General features: G+C 40.1%; 1 protein-coding gene across 4 annotated transcripts in view; it reads right to left on the bottom strand.

Moving 5' to 3' along the window:
* TES (testin LIM domain protein) overlaps positions 1-12110 on the bottom strand; it is a 69395-nt gene extending 57285 nt beyond the window's left edge. For 3 of the 4 annotated variants that reach the window (XR_003990615.1, XR_003990614.2, XM_030480007.1), the window contains exons 1-2: positions 11929-12099; positions 701-786 (exon numbers count right to left, since the gene is read on the bottom strand). Coding sequence is in view for 2 of the 4 variants with exons in the window: in XM_030480007.1 (XP_030335867.1) it covers positions 701-786; positions 11929-11955 (113 nt within the window). In the remaining 2 variants the exon portion in view is untranslated. Of the gene's footprint in view, positions 1-700; positions 787-11928 lie in introns of all 4 variants that reach the window. The other variant, XM_030480006.1, reaches the window with a different exon arrangement.
* Between the last annotated feature and the right edge of the window lie 9967 nt (positions 12111-22077).

Below are 22077 nucleotides of genomic sequence, written 5' to 3' on the forward strand. Positions count from 1 at the left end.
ACCCAGTATAATCACTGAACAGGGCTAGCTAGCTATATACACTAATATATAACATATATACATCTTGTTTTAATGAAAAAAGAAAGGTCTTAATAGAATACAAAGTTTCTGCAGAAGTAATGACATAGACCACAGCACAGAGTATTTGTTCCTACTATCATCAACTGGTATTGGTTTAGGAACAGTGCATCATCCAAGGCCAATCACTATCTAACTTCTTTGAATTACGACACCTCTTCGCCCTGTCTCCAAGTCATTTGTAGAGGTACACAAAGTTTCAACACAGATAAGAACTTTACCTAAAATCTCAGGTCAAAGCTTACTTAATTCATCAGGAGCTGAGAAAGCATTTTATTACTGAAATAAAGCACACTTCTTCCCTGTCACCTCCCTTACTGTAAGGATAGAGATGTTTTTACAAACCTACTTCAACTGTTTATTAAGCTAAAGCAAATGCTTCAGCAGAAGCACTACCATTAATTTCAGTGCAGATGAAATGTATGTTCCTAAGTGATTACATACTTAAACACTCTGATATAAAGCAGCTGAGAAGCCCTGGCCTTGAATCTAGACACAGCTTTAAAGTATCTGAACAGATTAATTGAAAGAGAGAACAAGAGCAGTTACTTACACATTTGCATAGATGTGCCAAGATCTGCAGTGCTGAGTCAAAGCTTAGGAAACATCTGGTGTCACTTACCTCCAGAAATGAAGCTCAAATCCTTCACACTTATCCTTGCATTTTAAGCAGGGGGCACCAAATCCTTGCTCATGGCCCAAGCCCATCTGTGTGCAGAGCAAGAAGACTACAGTCAGCTTCAAGAAATATGCTGCATGAATGATCTTACTGCTGCCTTTATAATCTACAGTCCACAACTAAAGCAAAAGATTACGCATTTGGCTATTCTGAAAGGACAATATTTTGGGGTCCACTCACCTTTCTGTTGTAGCTATGTAAGTGACAGTGTTTGCACAAGCCTGTTGATAAGATTGAGCTAGCAAGCAGAAAGTTAGCATTAGCCAAAACCAAGTATTCTTTCAGTGACTTGTCTCCCTCGCCCGGCTTGCTCTGCAAACTTCACGCAAGGGAAAAAACAGATGCTTTGCAGTCCTTCTTTAGGTCTGTGACTATGAAAACATAGCAAGCGAGGCCATAAGACCTCAAGTCAAAGGACATTTAATCCAGCTGTCAGGACAAAGTGATTTGTAGTATATGAACTGGCAGAATACAGGCGATCAAGATGTAAACCAATCCCACATTTATATGCACTAACCTGGGCATCTGATAGGAATAAAGAAAACATCTAAGTGATTAGTCTAATATTCTTGGGTATATTTGAGACTACTCTCATAGTGATTGATAGCAGAACATACCCTTTTCAACTATGATTCAGCTGGACTAATACCAGCTTTCTTTCTGAGGAGAAAGAGAAACAGCACAGTTAGCAAAAGCAATGACCATAAAGGATATGTAAAGGGTTTCACTGTGAAAAAATTAAAGGGACAGACGATCAATTAATAATGCAGAGGAAATACAAGAGAATATAAAAATCAGGACAAAGGCCAGGTATTCACAAAATGTATCAGCACATCAGCAAATTTAACTGAGTAACAGCCACTGGAAATTCAAGGTGAAAAATAGACCCCAAACACCATAATTTATGCATTAAATTTACTATGCTATATGAAGATGCTCTTTAAACCTTAGTGGAACATTGCTCTTAAATCTGATGGATGAATGACCATGGAACTGTGGCCATGGTTGGGTAGGCAGGCTCATGCCCAACATGCAGAGGGGAACCCATTCCCACGCTCCTACCCATTGCTCCAGCAGTGAGGTGTGCGCCCAGTTGGCTGGGGATAGGCAGAGTGAGAGGGATGGTCATCGCAAAGGAAACAGCTCACCTGCAGTTTGGTTTTTACCATGAATGGAAAGTGAGCTAGAGCTGACTAATCTTAGTTCTGGCAATAATAACACAATACCAGGGTTAAGTAGATGTGGTGAGAGTTTTATTATTAAGAACTTTGCAATTTACTCTGAGTAGTTGTACTATGATTGTTGTACATACAAGGCTATAAACAGCTCAGATTTCACCTTGTTTTTGACCAAATTGACGGAAAAGATTATTCACGAGCCACTTGCTCAACACAGAACACATAAGATGCAGGGAAGACTATGTTTACAGTTATTTTACAATTTGAAGGATCACTGCCTCCACAGTTATTAGACATCCCCAAGGAAATTACAAATCTTTCCTTCAGATTATGGTCAATTCAGAGAGAAGAGGTATTTTGGCAGTTATTAAGCTTCTGCTTGCATCTGCGGGGATGGACAGAGGGACATTAAATTATTTCTTCCTTTCTTATCTGGAAGAAATACAATCCTGCTGTGATCGTGGCCATATCTTTGTCAGCCTAAGGGCTTAAAGAAGTTTACATGCTATAGGTGCTAACCTGAAGCCAGACCAGTAGACATTTAAAGTAAACATAACTTTAAAGATTCAGTTCTCTTTTATAAACTACATTTTTGTCTATGTTGGATACATAAAGCTAGTGGGTTAATGGATATTCATGTCCCTTGAAGACAGGTGTTTACAGGGGTCTTCTCATCCAGAATCCAGGGCCCTACCAAACACATACTGTACCTCATGCACACACACTGTACATCAGAAAACCACAGAGCACTCTTGAAGAGAACACAGTGTTGGCCAGGACGTTCTCTAAAAAGAAAGAGTAAGCTAAACCAAACACAAAACAATCACCTTTTTTTGTTTGTTTGGTTAAGTTCATCCTTTCCAAAAAGCTGTTAAACTAAAAACATGTTTGCATTGCCCTAAAAACCAAATCAACCAACCTGCTGTGAAACAGAAAGGGGATGACCTTCCTATATGCAAGGTCTGATCACCTTATGGAAAAGGTTTAGCTCAAAACTAAAGGGCACATCAAGAAACAAATTAGATAGATGTGATTCCACATGGATGCACAGCCCCTGCCTTTGTTCTGACAGAGAAAGTGTGTGGCCACTTGCCAAAAATACAGGTATAGAATAACAATAGCACACTCTGTGCTTCAGAGTTTTACTCTATCTAAAAGTCAGTGCACACCAAATATTCTTACATGGCCCTGTAACAAGACCTCCTTCAGTGGTGAGGAAGTATCAGCCTCAGAAGTGACTATTTCTTCTTCAGCAGCCAATTCTGCTGTAATTTGGGAAATTCAGAATGCCTAAAACTGCAACGTGCTTCTTTCTTTCTGCTCCCTACATCTATTCCCCACGCCTTCCGTAGGATATGGCCAACTCCATGCTGGAGCAGCCAGAGATATAGAGAAGACTGAGCACGCACTGGAGCAGGATTGCATGTCTTAGGATAGAAGGGAATCCAGCTTTCCCCATAAATGGAATTATGGGAGAAATGGAACAGATAGGTCAGCTGAAATACTGCCAGAAGAAGGTCCCTGCCTGTCTACTGCCATTAATTTTCATTTTACAGCCAAAGCTATGCAAAACCATCTGATACTACTAACATACCTGATTTAAATAGTCTGAGTGCAGAAGATGACAAAAATGAGTGCAATCATCCATTGCATACTGCTTTCAAGATTAAATAGTCCTCAAGGGCAAAGAATTTCAAATTGTTACAGCTAAGTGAGAATTAGTGAAAGACTGCCTCATTTCAGTTCAGACTGGAATCCAGTGTCAGTAGTTGGATGCCTTTACATTAAGGAGCCATGCATAGAGGCTTACTGTCACCTTAAAAACCCAAATGGTCCTATGCAAGTCTCTAGTAGCTTGTTCAGATGTGCAGGAGAAACACAGCAGTTGCTATGAAATTGTTTAAACCTGGCTTAAAGGGTTTATTTTTAAGTTTATTGAACACAACCAAGAATGAAAGTCCAACAATCCTACTAATTTAAACCTACAGTTGAAGTCCTGCTTTGTTGCAATTTTGAATACAAATTCCAAAATTAGTATTGTCTGTAAATACAGCAGATTTCAGAGACCATCAGAGAACAAAACATCTCTCCACATGGGATGCTATGGAAAAAAAAAAAAAAAAAAAAATCATGGATGCCAGTTCAGTCTGCAGGCTGATACAAATGCAATTATATTGTGTCAGCTACGGTTTCTCTTACATGGTAAAACACAGATAAATTTCTCCCTATGTGGAACAAACTGTGCCACAGTTCACAGTGCTGGTAGAAAAAAACCTAATGTGATGAATGGAGGATTAGTTCTTTTAATAGTTAAGAAAGTGTAATGTCACAGAAGTCAAGATTATTGTTGACAGTTACAGGAAAAACAAAGATAAGTCCTAAGACATCTTGGATGAATTAAAACATAAGACAGACCAGTAGCTTTTAAAGCTTGCCTGTGCTTTCTTTTAAAGCATAGATTATTTTAAGTTGAAAAAGTGCTCTGGAGGTCACCCAGTTGCCCCAAAGAACAGGTGCAATGAAATCTTATCTATCCAGGGCTTTGTCCAGATGCAGGTAAAACAGCCTATTACAATGCTGGAAAGAAAATCTATACGCTTAAGCAGAATTTCCTCACATGGCAACTTCTGCCCACTGTCTCTCAGTATTATCACTGTACAGTGACTGAAGTCCAATTCTCTTTTCTATTCCCTCCCACCAAGCAGCTGGGCACTAACACAAAGAGTATCCTGACAGAGTTCCACTGGAAGTCTTCAATTATCTTAATAGTTACCATTTGATAGTCATCAGGCCAAGCACAAATATAGCCCTCAAATAAAGCTAGATGCTCTGACCTTCCTGCCCCTTTGCAAATGAGCCCCTGGGGTGCAGCAGTAAGAACATAAAAGAGGACCCCGCTAGAAAATGCAGAAGCTCCATTTGGCATTTCCAGGTCTGTCTCCCACCAGATTTCTTTTACCTCCTCAGTCCCACCAACAGCCTAGAGCTAACTTGGGTCTTGGGTGCCTTTTCCTCCTGCCTGTGGTGGGAGTCTTGTACCACCGCACAGGCAAGCTGTATTCACCTTTCATGATGCCACAGACAGCAAGGCACAATACCATTACTTAGCCTCTGCAGAAGATCAGAAGTTCTTCCGCTGTTTGAGACATCTCCAGAATTTGAAAAGTTGTGGCTATATAGTAAGAAAGTCGTAATTAGTGGACTGTGATAATTAACAGTGAGCCCCAAAACAGACTTAAATGCTCTTCACAGTCCTTTCTCGTAGATCTTTCTCCTGTGCCCTGGAGTGCTCCAAGGGCAAAAGTGAAGAGACTAAAGCTATTCTTAGATTAAAAAAACCCACAAAAACCCAAAAAACAAAAAAAAAAAAACCCAAAAAACCAAACCAAAAAAAAACAACACACCACAAAAACCCAGGAATCTTCTGGTTTCAAAATTACCTAACTATTGATCCATTTGGATGTTTTAAAAGCTCTCAACAAGTGACATTTTTTCCCATTTCCAATGTAAGCTTCAGAAAAACACTCATATAGTACAATAGAACAGACATCTAGCATATCCTGATGTACTTCAGGAGCTTCCAAAGAAGTAAAGGTAAAGCTCATTATGCAAAAAACGAGACTGTGAGAACAAGACACATTAGAAATTTCTAATGTGCTGTGCATGCTTTATTGCCAAGACCTGATCTTGTATCACTGTATTCTGTACCAGCAGAAGTCATCTCTAGAAGGGAAACACAAACTGGAAATTAAAATAGGTTACAGCACTTAAACTTTAAAAACAGAACTATGCTGTTCCTTACAATTCCAGAATTAAAAAACCAAAAAACAAAACAAACAAAACGCCCAACAAAACCCCACAAAAAACAACACACAAACCACAAACAAAACCCCAACCCTCCCCCCCCCAAAAAAAAACCCAACCCAAAACCAAACAAAAACCCCAACCAAAACAAAACACACAAAAAGACATGTTTGTATCTGGACAATGCTCTTCTACAGATGCTGTATGAGAAGAGATAAAAAGTTTCTGTAGCAAAGAGCAGGATCCCACAAACCACTCTATGTTTGTTATTGTTTAGCATGTCTATTAAAATTTATGGCAAGACTGTCCCAGCTTTTTTAAAATATGCATTTCAATTTAGGGGAAAAGTTGACTGGAATTACGATGTAGAGGCTTGGGTAAGGAAGAAAAGGGATGCCAAATAGCAGTTGCATCCAAGAAAAATATCTGAAAGATGATCCAGGCAGGATAGGCAGAAGAATAAATCAAGGAGCTGCAGCAGTGTATGACAGCACACAAGCACTTAGAATTTATTTTATTGTGATGTCTTCAACTAAATATCAACCAGCTCAGAATATAAATATTTAAGACTGCTACACAGTCTGCTGTCAAAAGACTAACAGCTATTAAAGATCTATCAGCTGGATAGAAAACAAGTGGTGTTTATTCACAAAGTCCAGTCTTACACTAGCTAAGTTTGAATGCAGCTGACACTCACTATAAAACTGTCTATAAAACTAATACAGCACTACCCATCACCCAATGCTGCAGAGACATTTTCGCTATACTTGGCTTAATTTGTTTTGACATCTCTGCTCTTGCCCAGTTGCATCTTCCAATATTATGTTTTCAGAAGCAGACCTGGAAATCTACACACTCACTTATTAGGACCTTTAGACATGCAGGAAAGTGCATGCTTTTATTTAGCTAATGCTTTCAGAACCTGCAGCTAGACAACCTCAGATTGAAAACAAGGCACAATGGAAGAGTTAAGCTGACTTAAAAACCAACCAAACAACAACAACAACAGAAGACGACCAGAAACACACCTAACCATATGGTGTAATCTGGAATTGTCATGACAGAAGCCTCCTTGCTTCCTTGACCCGTCCACTTGACCAAGTCTAAGACTCTAGATAAGATATGTGACAAGCTTTCATCTTCACAGCCTTACTCTTCCTGCAGGCCTCACCAACTCTGCATGTTAGAGAACGCACATATTGGGTGGGGTTTGTTTGTTTGCTTTGGTTTTTTGGTTTTACATACACACCCTTTATAAAGCATATATATACACACACACCCTACACAAACATTATAGATCTATATAAACCAGACATGCATATCTATTTATATTGTAAAATACAATTTTTAAATACAGTACAGTATATATTTTAACATCTACCCCATTACACCTGTAAACTTGCTAGGAAGAAGCCTTTAATTTGCAAGATGTGCATATACTTTCATGAGGTAAAAAAAAATGTGTTTTGAAGCTAGTTTTACCAGTAAAATTTCACTCACAATTGATACTCAACATTATTATTATTTTACTTGGAGGAAAGGGAAAACATTTCTTTTTTTCCAGCAACACTTGCAGAATAAAATCTTTGTGGCTTTAATGACAGAATACTGTAAGTTAAACTAAGTTAATTTTCCATCTCACTGTTTAATACCTAGCTTATAATTACGTCATATCAAAGAAGGTTTCACCTAAACTTATAAGTTATGCAGTTCAGCATTCAAAGAGTTTCCTGGGCTGCTGTTCAGGCATTCCAAGACATTTTATGGTCAAACACCTGGGGAGTACTTTTGCCGCAGATATCCAGGCATGTAACTAGGGGGGCAGATTCAGATTGGTGTTTCAGAAAGAAATTAGCCTTTTTTTCTCCTCCCCTCAAACACCCAAAGAGTATTTGACGGAGGGAAAAAAAAAAAAAAAAAAATCCTGTCACAACATATGCAGGAAGCAGTTACTCAGTTTCCTTGTTAACAAAACTGAAGTAGTTCCTCTCATCTCCACACTTGTCTTCATACTCCTCTGTGCGAACAAAACTCACCTATGAATAAAATTGCATTTCTTTGATCCTACTATACATAAGGAACAGAAAGGAGGGGGGAGGGGGGGAAAGCTCTACTATTGTGGGTTTCCATAACACCAAAACAAACAGTGACCTCAACAGGAAGCATAGGCCAACAGATAGTAATAAATCCTGGTTTGCAAAACATGAAAAGTTGACTTTGCACCTATATGTACTATATTCACTACTTATTTATCAAAGAGCATTACAGTTGTTGACTTAGCCATGTCTAAAGCATTGGTGTTTGGTTGCCACCCTAACAGAGCAAACCAAGTCTCATGCCATAGGAAAAGAACCACGGAGACATGCCACACTGGAGTAGTTGCACTTCTTCTCCCCCAGATCCTCTGCCCAACTCGACTGCAATCAAAGTTCTTTTTATAATGCAACTATTGTACTGTGAAAGCTTATATAGAACATGCTCGTTGCCAGATTCTTTTATTCCCTCTAGTGAAGCATGAGACCATACTGCCAGCAGGACTGCAGAGCAGCAGTGTGACCTACTGATTCATTTCACCAAGTTCACAGAGGTGACAGACAGGGCAGGAATCCAGACTCGCAGAACTTTGTTAGAACAGAGTCTTCAACAAGAAGCATTAAATCTTCATTTTCCTTATACCCTCAAAGCAAGGTTTGAGAACACAGTGTATATTGTATTTGGGAGAAATAGTGGTCTGTTTGTTGAACAAGTAATTTTCAAGCTGGAGCTGCTGTTTTCAGGCTTCAGCTCTGTCATGCAATCTCTTTTTATATACAAAGATATCTTCATGATCCTCAAATGCAAATCCAATTCCTCCTGAGAAAAACGAGAAAACTGTATGGTCTTAAAATAAACTCCCCATCCCCTTTAAAGGGAAATTTTAACAGACATTGAAGTATGAGACTTAGTATTCACATAGTAGCTAAAAAGACTGCCTTGCAACTGTTTTCCCACACTATTCACTCCCTAGATGTTTGCCCGTCCTTTTATATCTCTAAGAGGCATGATGACCTAAATACAAAAAAGTTACGCATTATTCCACATACATGTATATGTTCTGCATATACTCTCAGTGCTGAAAACTCATAGTGAAGTTTGTGCTTCCTGCAGACTGTGGTTGTCCAGAACCCAGGACTCAGACCAAAAGACATATGGCTACACAGTAGACTTGCTTCTTCCAGCCACTTCTGAAGACAGCAATACGAGTTTCATGACTGTCCTGGGTTCAGCTGTAGCAGTCATTTTTCTCCTTCTCAGTAGCTGGTGCAGTGCTGTGTTTTCAACTTTAGCCTGAGAACAATGCTGATAATCACAACACTGTCATGGGCTTAAACCATGACGATGACACAAAAGAAACCAAACAGAAGTTACATGAAAGGTATGAGCTGAATTAATTGTGTCTCCACTTAAAGGGTATGTTACACAGGACTGCTACTTTTCTCTCACAAGACAGAAAATAGATGAGCTATACAGTGCTGAAAGGATGGGCTAGAAATTGTGGCAGGTGGGGCAGTAGTTCTTCCTGCTGAAGGACAGGTAGGTTGTTTGAGTCCTAATTGTCTTGTACTGGAGGGGGAGCGATTCCTGTCAGATGTACTGTGCTAGATCTGTTAAATTTGGGGGAAAACCCCAAACCTGAGCCATTTCAGCAGTGTGACTTCTCTTCATAGAAATCCAGACACAGATATAAACGTACATTTCACATATACATGAATGTTTATCGCCAACACAGTACCAGCTCCTTGAAAGCTAACAGCAGCTTTCCAAAGAGGTGATGCAGAAGGTCATAATTGAAGAATAGACTCATGGGCTACTGACAACTGGAGAAATCTTAGAAATGCCACCTTAGAAACTTCACCCCTCGAGTTTTCTAGAATCAGAAAATAACCCATTATATTACCCTGTGCAATCATACATTAGCAGTTCTGGGCAGGGGAAAAAAATTTTCTACAGTATTAGTTGAGTATCTAACACTTCACACCACATGCTGCTCCACCGGACATTTATTTCTGCTCTGCTGAACACCAGGGTTACAGAACAGCCAACTTCTAAACTCAGACTTTAAGTTCAGTAGAGCAGGGAAAAATGCAACATATCTGGGGACAGTGTTGGCAATTCCCACTTTCTCCTGCCCAGTGTTCTTGGGACTTCCTACCGAAAAGGCAGGTTAGCCACTCATTAGTCACTAACATTTACCTCCATTTGCTGGGCAGTAAATTGGTACAAAGTACTACAAAATAAAAAGTTAACATAAAGGTAGCAAGCAGATTTTGTAAAAGGACTTAAAATTATCTCAGCCTGGGTGCAAAACAAAGATAAGGGTGAGAACTACAACATATTGCTAAGTAACCCATTACTGCTGATGGACTAAAGAAGTCTGACATGGATATCTCCACCTGAACACAAGTTTCTCTTAAAGGCCAAGTAGATTACTAGTTTTGATGAACCTAACTGGAAACTTCCCAGAATGTTCTTCCACCTTTCAAGAAAGGGGGAGCTGGGGGGGTAGGGCGGTGAGGGGTGGGAAAAGAGAGAGAGGGAGAGATAAAAGGTAAGGAAACAAGCTGGTTAAGAACAGGAATTGAAGGAAGGAAACAGAAGACATGCAGCTACTGCAGAGTTGACTTGAACTGTTGTTCATTCATTCCAGGGTACGAAATTTGAAGAAGTTTTGATTAAGTAAATATCAGTAGTCAAAAAAGAAGGAAAGGATTTAATACTGAGTGCTCTCCCCTTCTGGAGTTCAACAAACTTTCAGTGAACAAACTCCATGATGCCATCAAATTTAAGTTCTAAATTGTGCTTAGAAAATACAAACAAATAATTGAAAAGCTTGTTTTCATTACGTGCAAGCAGTCACACAAGGGAAACAACCCTGTGCACACAACCACCTTCTAGAGGCAGTGATAGTACTTAGCTACAGCCATCTCTACACTGATGGCCTAATGTTGACTGGGTGATGAGAAGGGTAGTTTCTCCAAACCAGGACCCTCATCCAGATAATCTTATGTGCTCAAAGAAAGCTGTAACGCAAAGCTATCCTGCTTCATTAGGGTTCAGCCCTGACTTAACAGGTAGCCTTCCACACTTCGCAAGTATGAGTCAGTTTCCATGTCCGAGCCAGTTTCTAGCCCGCAAGTTAGAAAAGCATACAGGTATAGAAAAGTGCAAATCCATACTTTAAAACAACTTAATACTCTTAGATATAACAATTCAGGAATACAAACCACACATGTCGATAAAACATGCATTTAAAATGGCTGGTTTCTATACATCGGTCAGGGTTATGTACACATTTAGCCCATGTTCATATACAAAACTCCTTCTGCCTTTATCAAACGGTGCCATAACAGATACTATGAAGAGGCTCTTGCTAAAAGAAGTCATCACTTAAGTGCTGATTTAATTTGCAAAAACACTAGAAGAAAGGATTTAGAGGTGTGTCCCATTTGAAGTCAGTTTTACATATGAAATTTTAAATGGTGAATTTTGGAAAGAGGTCTAATACAATTGGATTACCCGTCACTTTCTATTACTTATCCTTCACTTCTTGCCAGTTTGACTCCAAAGTAACTAGTCAATATGAACATGAAAAAGGAAAACGAGCCCTAAATTTCACTCTCAGGAGAGTAATCCACACAAACGCTGACAACACATTTATAATGAGCTAGTCACATAAAAGGTCAGAGATTAACCTTCAGCCTATCCACAAACAGCATTTTGGCAGCAGGCAATTTTGGTTTCACGCATATCTACATACGCAGAACACATACTTGAACACAACTATTAGATCTCAGGGGGTTTAGGGCGGAATTCGTGTTTTTACTTGCATGATAGGGCAGGGGCAGGTACCCGCTTGGCTACCTGCGGAACAACTGCAGCGCCTCAATTAACGCCAGGAGCGAGGAGACGCCTTTTGTTCCGCTTGAGGGTGAGGCACCGGAGGTCGCTTCGGCCGCAGTTCCCCAGCCCCGGACCGACCGCCCACCCTTGAGATGGGGTGACGGAGCAGCAGAGCGCCGGGAGGGGCGTGCCGCTCCGCGCTCGGGTGGGATGGGGGGGACACAGACATGACTCCAGCGGCACGCCGCTCCCCGGGGAGGTGGCGCCAGCCGGCGTGGCAGGTAACTCGGCGGGCAGCCCTCACCTTACCTTTTTCACCTTGCTCTCCAGGTCCATGCTGCCGCTGGGGCGGGGCAGGCCGTCAGGCGGCTCACCGGGTGTGGCGGGGTGTAGCGCGGTGCGGTGCTGCACAAGGGGGTACAGCGACACCACCGCCCGCCGCCGCGCTCAAACTTCCGCTGCCCTGCAGCAGTGGCTGCAGCCGAACAAAGGCAGGGCAGCAGCCAATCCCCGCCCGGCCCCCGTCGGACCGCCAGCCAATCAGCGGCCGCGCCCTGCCCGTCCCTGCCCGTCCCGTCCCGGTGCCGGCAGCGGGGCGCGGGCCGGGCCGGGGTTTGAGTCACCTCTGGCGGGGGATGGGGTCATGGGGATAGGCATTTGCTGGGCAGCGGCTCTCCTCCGAGTACAGGCGCCTGGAGGCGGCGTGCCTCCCTCGGGAGGGAAAACAGAGTAAATCATGTCGGATTCTAACGATTTACAGACATGAGCGGGAGGGGGAAGAGAGCGGCTGAGCCCTTGCTTTGCCGCGGTTGTGCCCACATCCCCAGCGACTGCCTAGGCACTGCTATGTCTACAAGGACCGGGTCCCAGCCTCCACCTTCCTTTGGCAGCCCAGGAGGCTGCTTGGTGCTTGGGTTGTGCTGGGGAACGGCAGGGCACATCCCAGTAAAACCAGTTACAATGTCACCCTGGTAGAGCCGGGCTCTGGTTGAGGCGGTGGAGGAGGACTGGTTGTGCTCATTGCAATGGGAGTGGTGGGGAGTGAGGCTGCTGTGCGGAGTTGCCCAGGCAGAGGTATGGCAGCTGAAGCAGACGGTGTAGTGGTTGGGGCAGGACCTTACTGCCGGCCTGCTGCCCAGCCCAAACCCTGCTGCATACCTTCTGCCCAGCCCAAACCCCGAGACTGAGTAGAGCTGCTCTTTGAAGCCAGTTTCGTGGCTTAATTCTTCTCCCTTTCACCCCAACGACATCTGCAGGAAATTACTGGTTTTGCCCAAGTGGATTTACTTTCACCTGAATCTATTCAAGAAGTTTTGACACTCCAGAACCTGATCTCATCATGTGTTACCACACATTTTACAGTAGTGATTTTTTTTCTATTCATTGAACAGAACAACAATTTTTCTCCTGTTGCTACGGACGAATACTGTGGAAAATAAATTTTAGACTTTGATCCCAGTCTTCAAATTCATATGCACATGATCAGTCCTGGGATGTCACTGATAACATAAAATACATTTTATATATAAGGTATATGTCATATAAAATGATAAAAAAGAATTTACAAGATTGAATACTTCCATACATTTTCATCCTTCGTATTTCTTTTCTTCTTTGGAAAAAGTAACAAACATTCATACAGACTTTACAGCTACCCTAGGCAGTTGTGGTGAATAATTTGGTAATTATTTTGTCATTCATCTGCCAGATCTAATCTTTTCTCTCCACATACACCAACTTTTCTCAAGTAAGTCTTAGGTCATTTTGTTTCTTCCCCAGAGGCCAAATACACTTCTCTTTCAGTGTTTAATTTTTTTGTCTGCCATCATTTGTTGAAAGATGTTTGTAACAAAGCAAAAATGAGACTAGGTCTGTTTGTTGTCTGTTAACAGGTAGAAGCAAAACTCCTGTTTGAGTTTTCTGCTGGGACAGGCATCATGGTAAATGGCATGGCCCAGCCACTCCTACCAATGAGTCTGTGCAGCAGACCTTGGCCAAGAAGTTAATTACAAAGCTAAGAGTGGATGTTTTCAGGCTGTTACGTTAGGAGAAATGAGAGAACATAGACCATCAGATAAAGCTGCTGTGCTCAGTGTCTGTTCTGAAGAGAGGTGAATAGTAAGGGTTGTTGCATGAATTTTGCTTGTTTCAATTTGGAGTTTTGTTTTTCATTTCTTGTTCTCATTCTGTTTCGTTTGGTTTAGTGGTTCCTTCCCGCTGGTTTTGGGGGTGAAAGACAAGGGAAAGTTAGAGTGCCTGACATGTTGATATGTCTGGGACCATGCAGTTTGAATTCCTTCCATGCTCATAACTGCCTCAGACTAAGATCAAAGGACTAAGCGGGACATCATTGCTGTTCAGTGAATGTGCTGGCAAATGATACAGTGTGATAATGAAAAATGCCAGCAACTACAGAGACTTGCTGGGTTTCTTTGACTGTGCTGAGGAGAGAGATGAAAGTATCATAGTTCTTATTACATGCTTTTCATATGGGCATGGATATAGACGCATATTTTCATGTTAGGAAGCTAAAAAATGTGAAACAAAATCTTGTATGATTTAACTGTATTTTGTTTATTTTTATATCCCTGAAAATAATAGCATAATAATAGTTTTGATCAAGACATTTGTCTGTTTTGTTTAGTTTTCCTACTAAGCTATGACACTGCTGGGTTAATGATAATTTGGTTTGCTTATATTTTTCTTGAATCTCTTAAATTGGACATGCTCAAGTTGTGATTTGTGCATCTTGCAGTTGTGTAATTTAGTGCCAAAATATAGTAAACTTTGATAGCGTTGCTATCTATGAATTTGTATATGGAGCCTACAAATTCATCTATGTAATGGAAAATGCAGACAGTAACATAAGACTTCTGTTTTGCAAACCAGCAGATTGCTGTTGGAACACACTTCCTCTGAGACCTAGATCAATAAAGAATGCATTTTAAGATTCCGGGTTTTGTTTTTTCTACAGCTTTAATTAGTCTGGCAGAAATAACTTTCTATTCTGTGAATGTGATTGTGTGTAGCTCTTTCCCTTAAGGATTTTGAAGTTGCCAGGCACACAGCGTTGAAATGTGCTGCGGCACAGAGCTGGGCTCTCTCATAGTTGTCTAGGAAATATTGAATACCTGTTTTAAATATTAGGATTTTCTGAAGAAAGAGCAATGGCATTAAATTTCTCACCTGGCATTAAATTTCTCACAACAATGTTCATGGAGACAACAGGCAGAAGACGGGAAAAAGCTTATACTTCTTCCATATGTGCTTCTGGGAACACAGATCACAGAGAGTAGATGATCTGTCAGATTGTCTTCCTGGTTTTATGATTTTCTTTGCATTCAGATACCATAACAATGAATGCACTTGGAGTATCTGTGTATCTCCAAACATTAGATGTGTAGATTATATAGATGGTTTATATGTCCATCCTTGAAGGAGAGAAAAGATATTATCATAATGACTTTGCAATGCTGAAAATGTATTTCTAGTAAAGTTGTTATTTGATAAACAGTTCTTTTGTTTACACTTTGAAGCAAATACTTCAGACTAGCTTCCAGATAAATTATTGCAGTTGCACTGTTTACTCAGTGCTTCATATGTTATAATTGATGACATTGTCTGCTTTTAAGACTTTTTGTAAGTAGAATCTTAAGTGTAATATCAACATAGGAGTCTGTCTTGCCTCCAAGTGGCTTAATACACTAATTTAGTTATCAAAAAGCATTTCAGTTTGAGAAAGGAATAACATTGGCCTTTTTGTATCCATTTGGATAAAACAAGGGAATGTTACATGGAATGTCTTGGGGTAGGTGCAATAAAAAACTCAGAAGGGAACTTGGGTGCATAAATCAGAAGTGGAATTTCTGATCACAGTGAGAGAAAACAAGAAAATGATTTCCATCTCACCTAAGATTAAGGAATTTACATGAGTTACAGAAGACCAATATCTGATCCTGCTTTGTCTGGATCAGACCAGAAAAATGTAACTATGGTGAATGCTTTCATTATGGGGGTATGCTGTTCAGTAAAGGGCAAAGGGTGTTTCTGTCAGGTTTTTCACTTTGAACATTCTTGGTTTCATTCCATACAATGCAAAACAATTTCGATCTCTGAAATAAACTACAGGATGGGAAATAATTTCCTGTACAGTTCTGCTAACAATATAATGTTATGAGCACTTGTTTGGCTTCTTTCCCATGCAAGAGAGCTCCAGCAAATGTTCTGCAGCTCTCAGATTTTCCATTAGTAATAATTTAGATAAAGATTGTATATTATGTCTAGAAAGGCATAACGTAAGTACCAGATGGATAGAATCATAGTGACTCTTTTGCTATAATGTATATTTAATAACTTCAGTAAAGGCTTGCAGAGATGATGTCTACACTATTGAAAAAAAGTAGTTACAGTATATGAGATCATGCTTTTATGACTACAAATGCCAAGGAACATTAATAGGTAATTAAATTCTTTATGTGTCCGTTCGTAATTATAGACTCTTATGATATTTGCCACCCACGTCTGAGAAAAGAAAGCCTGTTAAGTCTTAGGAAACAGGAACTGATCATCAGCTTTCCTGCATAGCAGACTCCTTTTATAGCCATTGAAAAATCTTCTGGCTTGGCTCTGCCAGCAGAATTTTTTCTCTCAAGTGGCTTGATTGCATGTTAGGGTCGTACATCTCGAAGCTACTGCTTTGATAGATCAGATGCTCTTGCTTTTTCTGTCACTGATCAAATCCACTTTTAGCCCAACCAGAAAGGTACTCATTTGAGATCCTACTCAGTAACTTACAGCTTGTGAAAGGACTAGTCTCAGTAGGAATGACTTATAGTTTCTGGTGTTACATATGGTGTACAGTAAGAAAAATCAAAATTAGGACAAATACCTAAACTACAGTAAGTAAACTCCCTGCTTGAGCTTGCCACTTCTCTTTTTTTCAGTCCTGGAAGATTTTCTACTGTACTCTAACCCTTCTTCAGACTTAAGTGGTCATACGTAATAATATGACTTTGCTATGAATCTGGCACTTGATGCTTCTTTAAATACAAGTTTAGAACCTAATCTAGCAGATAAGAATGCCAGTTGAGATTCTTAAGTCATTCATGGAGAGAATTTCCTTACATTTGTGCCTTCATTTAATGGAAAAGGTGTTATTTATACCTGTGGCATGCAATTCATGTTACTATGAAATGATGCCCAGAGAGGATTAGGGGTTGGGCCTTGAAGATGGCAGGACAGAGGCAAGCATGGGTGGCTGGTTGTCCAGGAGGCATTCCAGAATTCATGTCTTCTATACTGTATCACTGGGAAACTGGCTGTTGTACATATCACAAGGCAAGAAACAAATCTGTGAATCCCAAAGATTATCAGTATGTTTGCACACCTTCAAGTACAGTACTGTCTAGATTCTGGCTTGCTCAATGGGCAGCAGTAAAATAGTTACGGTATTTAAGCTAAGGACTGAAGCCCAAATTGTGCACTGGTCAAGCGTCTAGTTCTAATGAACAGTGGATGAGTTGCTGTCTCAAAGCTGTTGGATGGAATATGACGCATGAATGAGAAGAAAACAGAAGCTGTTGAAATCATATCTTATATTATATGTGTTTTCATGTCTTCGTTGTCCGTATAGTGTATTCTTTTCTGTATTTGGCATGAAAAATTACAGCAGAATTTCTGACAGTTGTTTCGTATATGCACCAGCTGTACTCCTTTACTGGTAAAGACCAAAAGATTCGCAAGACATTAATAAAAGGAAACTTGGTTCATCAAATAAAAGCTTTTAACATGTTTTCCTTATTTTTTTCTATGTATGCACTTTCTTACCCTTTGTTGTTCTGTTAGGTGGTTTGCATCTTCTTCCCACTCCCTTATATGGAATGACTGAAGTTTTAGTTTACTTTTCTCATCCATGTTTTGTCTTCCTTTCTCAAAAAAAGTATTTCAGTATAGCTTGATAACATCTTCTATTTATCTGTTACTAAGGGAATATATACAAAAAGGTACACAAGAAAAGAAAGTCAGCAGTCAGTGTGCCCGCATACATGTATACCTCTCCTTTTTCTCTCATTTCTTTCTTTGCTTATTTTCCATGAATGACAAATTCTAGTACCAATAACCAAGGCCATTCAACACTTCCTGGTACAGGGTCTATTTTCAGTTTGTTATAGCTTTGTCAAGCATCAACCATTTGAGATGAAAGCTTCACTGCTCACATCCTACCCAGCATTATTCTGGTTTAAAAAATTGTTTATTGTTGTCTCTTTTTTGTTTTATTTGCCTGTAGAGGTAAAAACAGAGGAGAGAAAGAAGTTGATTTATTGTTAAAGCCAGATAATTAAGATGTTTCCTAGAACATGAATTGTGGAGAAAATTTTACCTTCTTGTGTCAGAGTTAATAATTTTTATGCCCGTCTCACTGGAAATTTTATTGACAGTGACAGGTCATTTTGCAGGCATTTTGAATAGAAGTTAATGGCTACATTCAGCAAAGAAGTTAAGTGGATGTACTGATCTCCACTTGGACCATCTTGTGGTTAGGGTCTTCAGCTACGGAAGTATGGAAGCTCCTCGTCTAATATTTTGCCCTTTTGTACTGAATCTCCCCCACAAACCCTGTAATCTCTACGGTAAGGAAACATTCTGTCAAACCAAGTATGTACATAAAATATTTTGTACTGAGCAGAACAGCTTTGACAAGAAACATTTTTTTCTTTTTTTGTGGAGAATCGCTGCTGTGAAGAAGAAACCCATGTTTCTGGATAATTATCCCTTCCATTTAATGTGGGATAGTTGAGAGTGTAGTCTCACTTAGAATGTATAAACTGGGCAATTTCTATAAACCCTGGCAACTTTATTATGTGCTAGCAGGTAAGGTTTGGGAAGGAAATATACTCTTGCTCCCTGGTTTTGTAAATGGCCACTTTTTTTTGTTAGAAGTCAGTTATTCCCTTTAAAAGTGCCTCTAAAACTATAAGTCTAATATTTCTAAACTGTTCACTAAATACTTGAATTTTTTGAGAAAGTAAGCCCGTGTTTTCTCTTTTCAGGGTTTGTAAAGGATAGGTGAATTTGATTCTAGCTTTGCCATCTTATAAACTTCCGAAAAATTGTGTTCATAAAAACTTGTCACAGTTTGGTAGCTCAGTTTGGAACCTGTCATTACCATGTAGCTCAGCAATTATTCACCGAAGGGTCAGCAACCTGAAATGGTTACATGACTTTGAACAGTGTGTTGGAGACAAAAATTTCAGAAAAAAAGTCAGCTAACATTCTTTAAATCTTACTGATTTCTTTTTTGAAGAATCTGATGCTTCTGTATCTCAGTATTCATGTATAAAATATGAATAATAATTCTTCTGTAAACCCGTATGACATTTAAAAGAAAAAAATTAGCCAAGAATCCAAGACCTTGATATGCAGCAAGGGAGTAAATATCTTCATAAATACTTAAAATAGATACATTGCTCTGGATCGATCAAATAAAGACTCAGTTCCAACATTTTACAATTTTCTGATGTCAGTTAAGTCAAGTGACATATATCTATTTATTTCTTTTGGACCAGCTTATCTTTCCTATTGAGAGGGTGCCTTGTTTAAACCAGATAATTCATTTAAGATTTTGATCCAGTCAGATTATTAAAAGAAATTTTTCTGTCATCAGTGTGCTTTGCATCAGTTGGCCAGCTACACCAAATAACAGCAAATTTCAGACTTGTTTTATCAAGTGCTGCTACACTTTTAAAGCAAGTCTGCTCAGCACTGCAAATAAGGATTCTACTCCTTCTGTCAGAAGAATGCTGCATTTTCCTTTCAATTCAATTTGCAATTTAAATCATGTCTTCAAAACAGGATTATCAAACATTAGGCCTGTGCAGGATTCCTTAAACATCTTAATGCAAGTTGACAGCCACTTATCACGCATTACTAAACAGTTTTCAAAAATCCCAATGTTGTCCCTGGAATTAGAAGCCTCTTTATATTGTACTACGTAAGTGGCTTGTTAATCTGAAAAGAAAGTTGTTAATGGATGGATATTAATTGCTATAATTACACAAAAAGTCTTGTTGTGAAGTCTGAGAATTCTCTAGTTGCTTTACAGACTTTCACATCTTTGGGTGATCATTAGGAAACCTCCAGTGATTTTGAATTAGCTTTCAGAGATAATTGTGATTTAAATTGTAAACCCCATTTTAGTATAGTATAGCATGAGTATACCTACTGCTTTGAAATTCTAATACAACTAAAGATGAAATTCTACCATGGCTGCTATCAATTCTTTTTTTTTTTTTTTTTTTTTTTTTGGTGGGAAAAATAATTCATTATTTTCTTTTCTTTTTTGAAAGGAAGGTGAGTCTGGCGGGAAGCAGATGACTAAATTGCAGTGAGATTTTAGAATACCACAGATTGTAACTGTTCTCAAAATACTAGTTTTTGTAAGTATTTTTAAGGTTCCCACTTATAAAGAAAAAGTAAGAACTGAATTTCATAGAATTATTCAGATTGGAATCATTCATCTATTCCATCCTCCTGGTCAGAGCAGGATCAACACTGAAACTTCATTGCTCCAGGCTTCGTTTGTCCTCTTGAGACTTCAAAATCTCCAAAGATAGAGTTTATGCAACCTCTCTGGGCAACCTGCTCCAGTGCTTAATTATACTTACAGTGGAAAATGTTTTCCTTGTATGAGGTCAGACACCTGGCCTTCCAGGATCTCCACAGACTAGTGGTCCTTTTGAATCCACAAGAACTGATAAAATCAGGACATGAAGAGTTTGCTGAATCTGTACTTGATCACTAGTTTACACTAGCATCAGCAACGGGTTGTGTAGCTCAGACCACATGAAGAAGCAGTGGTGGCTGCTGGGTGCAGATGAATACTGCAGGATTGCGTATACAGCTGCTGGAACAAAGGACCGTTGGAGGGACTATACTCAACTTATACGTACAAGCCACTGATGCATCAGTATGACTTTGCTTCTGAGTAAGCAGCTGAGGTTTGGCCTTTTAACTGTTGGTCCAAGTGTGTATGTGTGTTCAAGTCAACTTAGTGAGGGAAATGTATGGTGTGAATAGTTATCTGCTATTAATAACAACAGCTTAATTAATAGATGCTCTAATAAATATTGGCTGTGACCCACATCTCTCTCTGACTTAATCAAGGAAAAGGAATTTACAACATGATCATAAAAGCCAAAGTACTGCTTGTGACACCAGCCATGCAGCCAATGGGTAACTCAGAGGATGTTCAATCCTACCAGGCCTTCTCCATTCACCAGGGATTGAGGAAAATTCACCTGGGATTCCTATGTCCTTCATCTTTGCCTTTTGAGCTCTGTAGATCCCCTAGAGTAGCTCCAGGTATCTTTTGGTGCCTGTGTGAATGAGCAATGAGGGCATCATGATCCTCAGCAGTTTTTCCATAACGTCCTTGATCAGGTCCACAGCAAAAAGCAAATTTCCCACGACAGCAGCTCTATCCCCTGCATAAGAGGATCTCCAACCATTATCAGTCACCACTTCATCTTGGTGCTAATGCACATTTCAGGCTCCAGAGTCTCCCCAGTGGAGCTTGTACCCCTTCGTTGGCTCTCAGGATGCTAACCTGAGATCTGAAGGCAGAGGAGCACCCATTCTGTTGGTGCCAGAAGTCATAAACTTCCAGTTTCCCCCATGTGGGAGTCTCCATTCCTAATGGGTTCAAGCATAGCCTGTCATGTTTACTCGCTTGATCGTGTGGCTCAGACTCCTGTCTCTGCAAGGTGTCTGTGAGGATCTAGTTGTCTCTTATTCCTTCTCCATGATGGTGTGCATCAGTCCCCTTTCCCTGGAAGCCTAAACAGAGCACACCTTCCACAGACAAGGCCACCTTTGAGCCCAGCCCAGAGTCCCTGCAGCCACAGTGGCCACCTGCCCTCCAGGCTGCCATTAGGGTTGAGGTCTTTTACATGCCACAGTGCTTTTTCCAGCTGGTGACAGGGACTGCACCACACAGCACGTCAGCGCCATTGCTGCACAGTCCCATACCACCTGGAGAAGCTTTTTTTAAGCCTTCTGTAAACAAGCTGCCCTACTAACTACCAAACTCTGCATTCCTATTTAGCAGCTGAATAGGTATCCCCACTGTGGATGAACGGCAGACTCCTCCCTAATCAGTAGAAAGCTAATGATTAAAGAGGCAGGAGACTTTTAATCATGAACCAGCCTAAAAAAGCCTCAGGCAGCCATACACTGTTATGTGTGGATGTTCCTAGAAGCTACAAAAAGCAATCTGAAGAAAAATAATAAACAGACTGAACCCCAAACCAGAATAAGTAAATAAAAGAACAAACCCCAGCTATTGGGGAGAACTACCAGTGGGAGGTGTATGTTGTGTAACAGCAGTGCTGCTGCTAACAGCACCTACTTCTACCACAGATCATTGCTCAGTAGAAATCTGTTCAATCATCACTATTGCTC

Source organism: Strigops habroptila, chromosome 3 (genome assembly GCF_004027225.2).
Source record: "Strigops habroptila isolate Jane chromosome 3, bStrHab1.2.pri, whole genome shotgun sequence".
In the NCBI taxonomy this organism is placed as follows: domain Eukaryota; kingdom Metazoa; phylum Chordata; class Aves; order Psittaciformes; family Psittacidae; genus Strigops; species Strigops habroptila.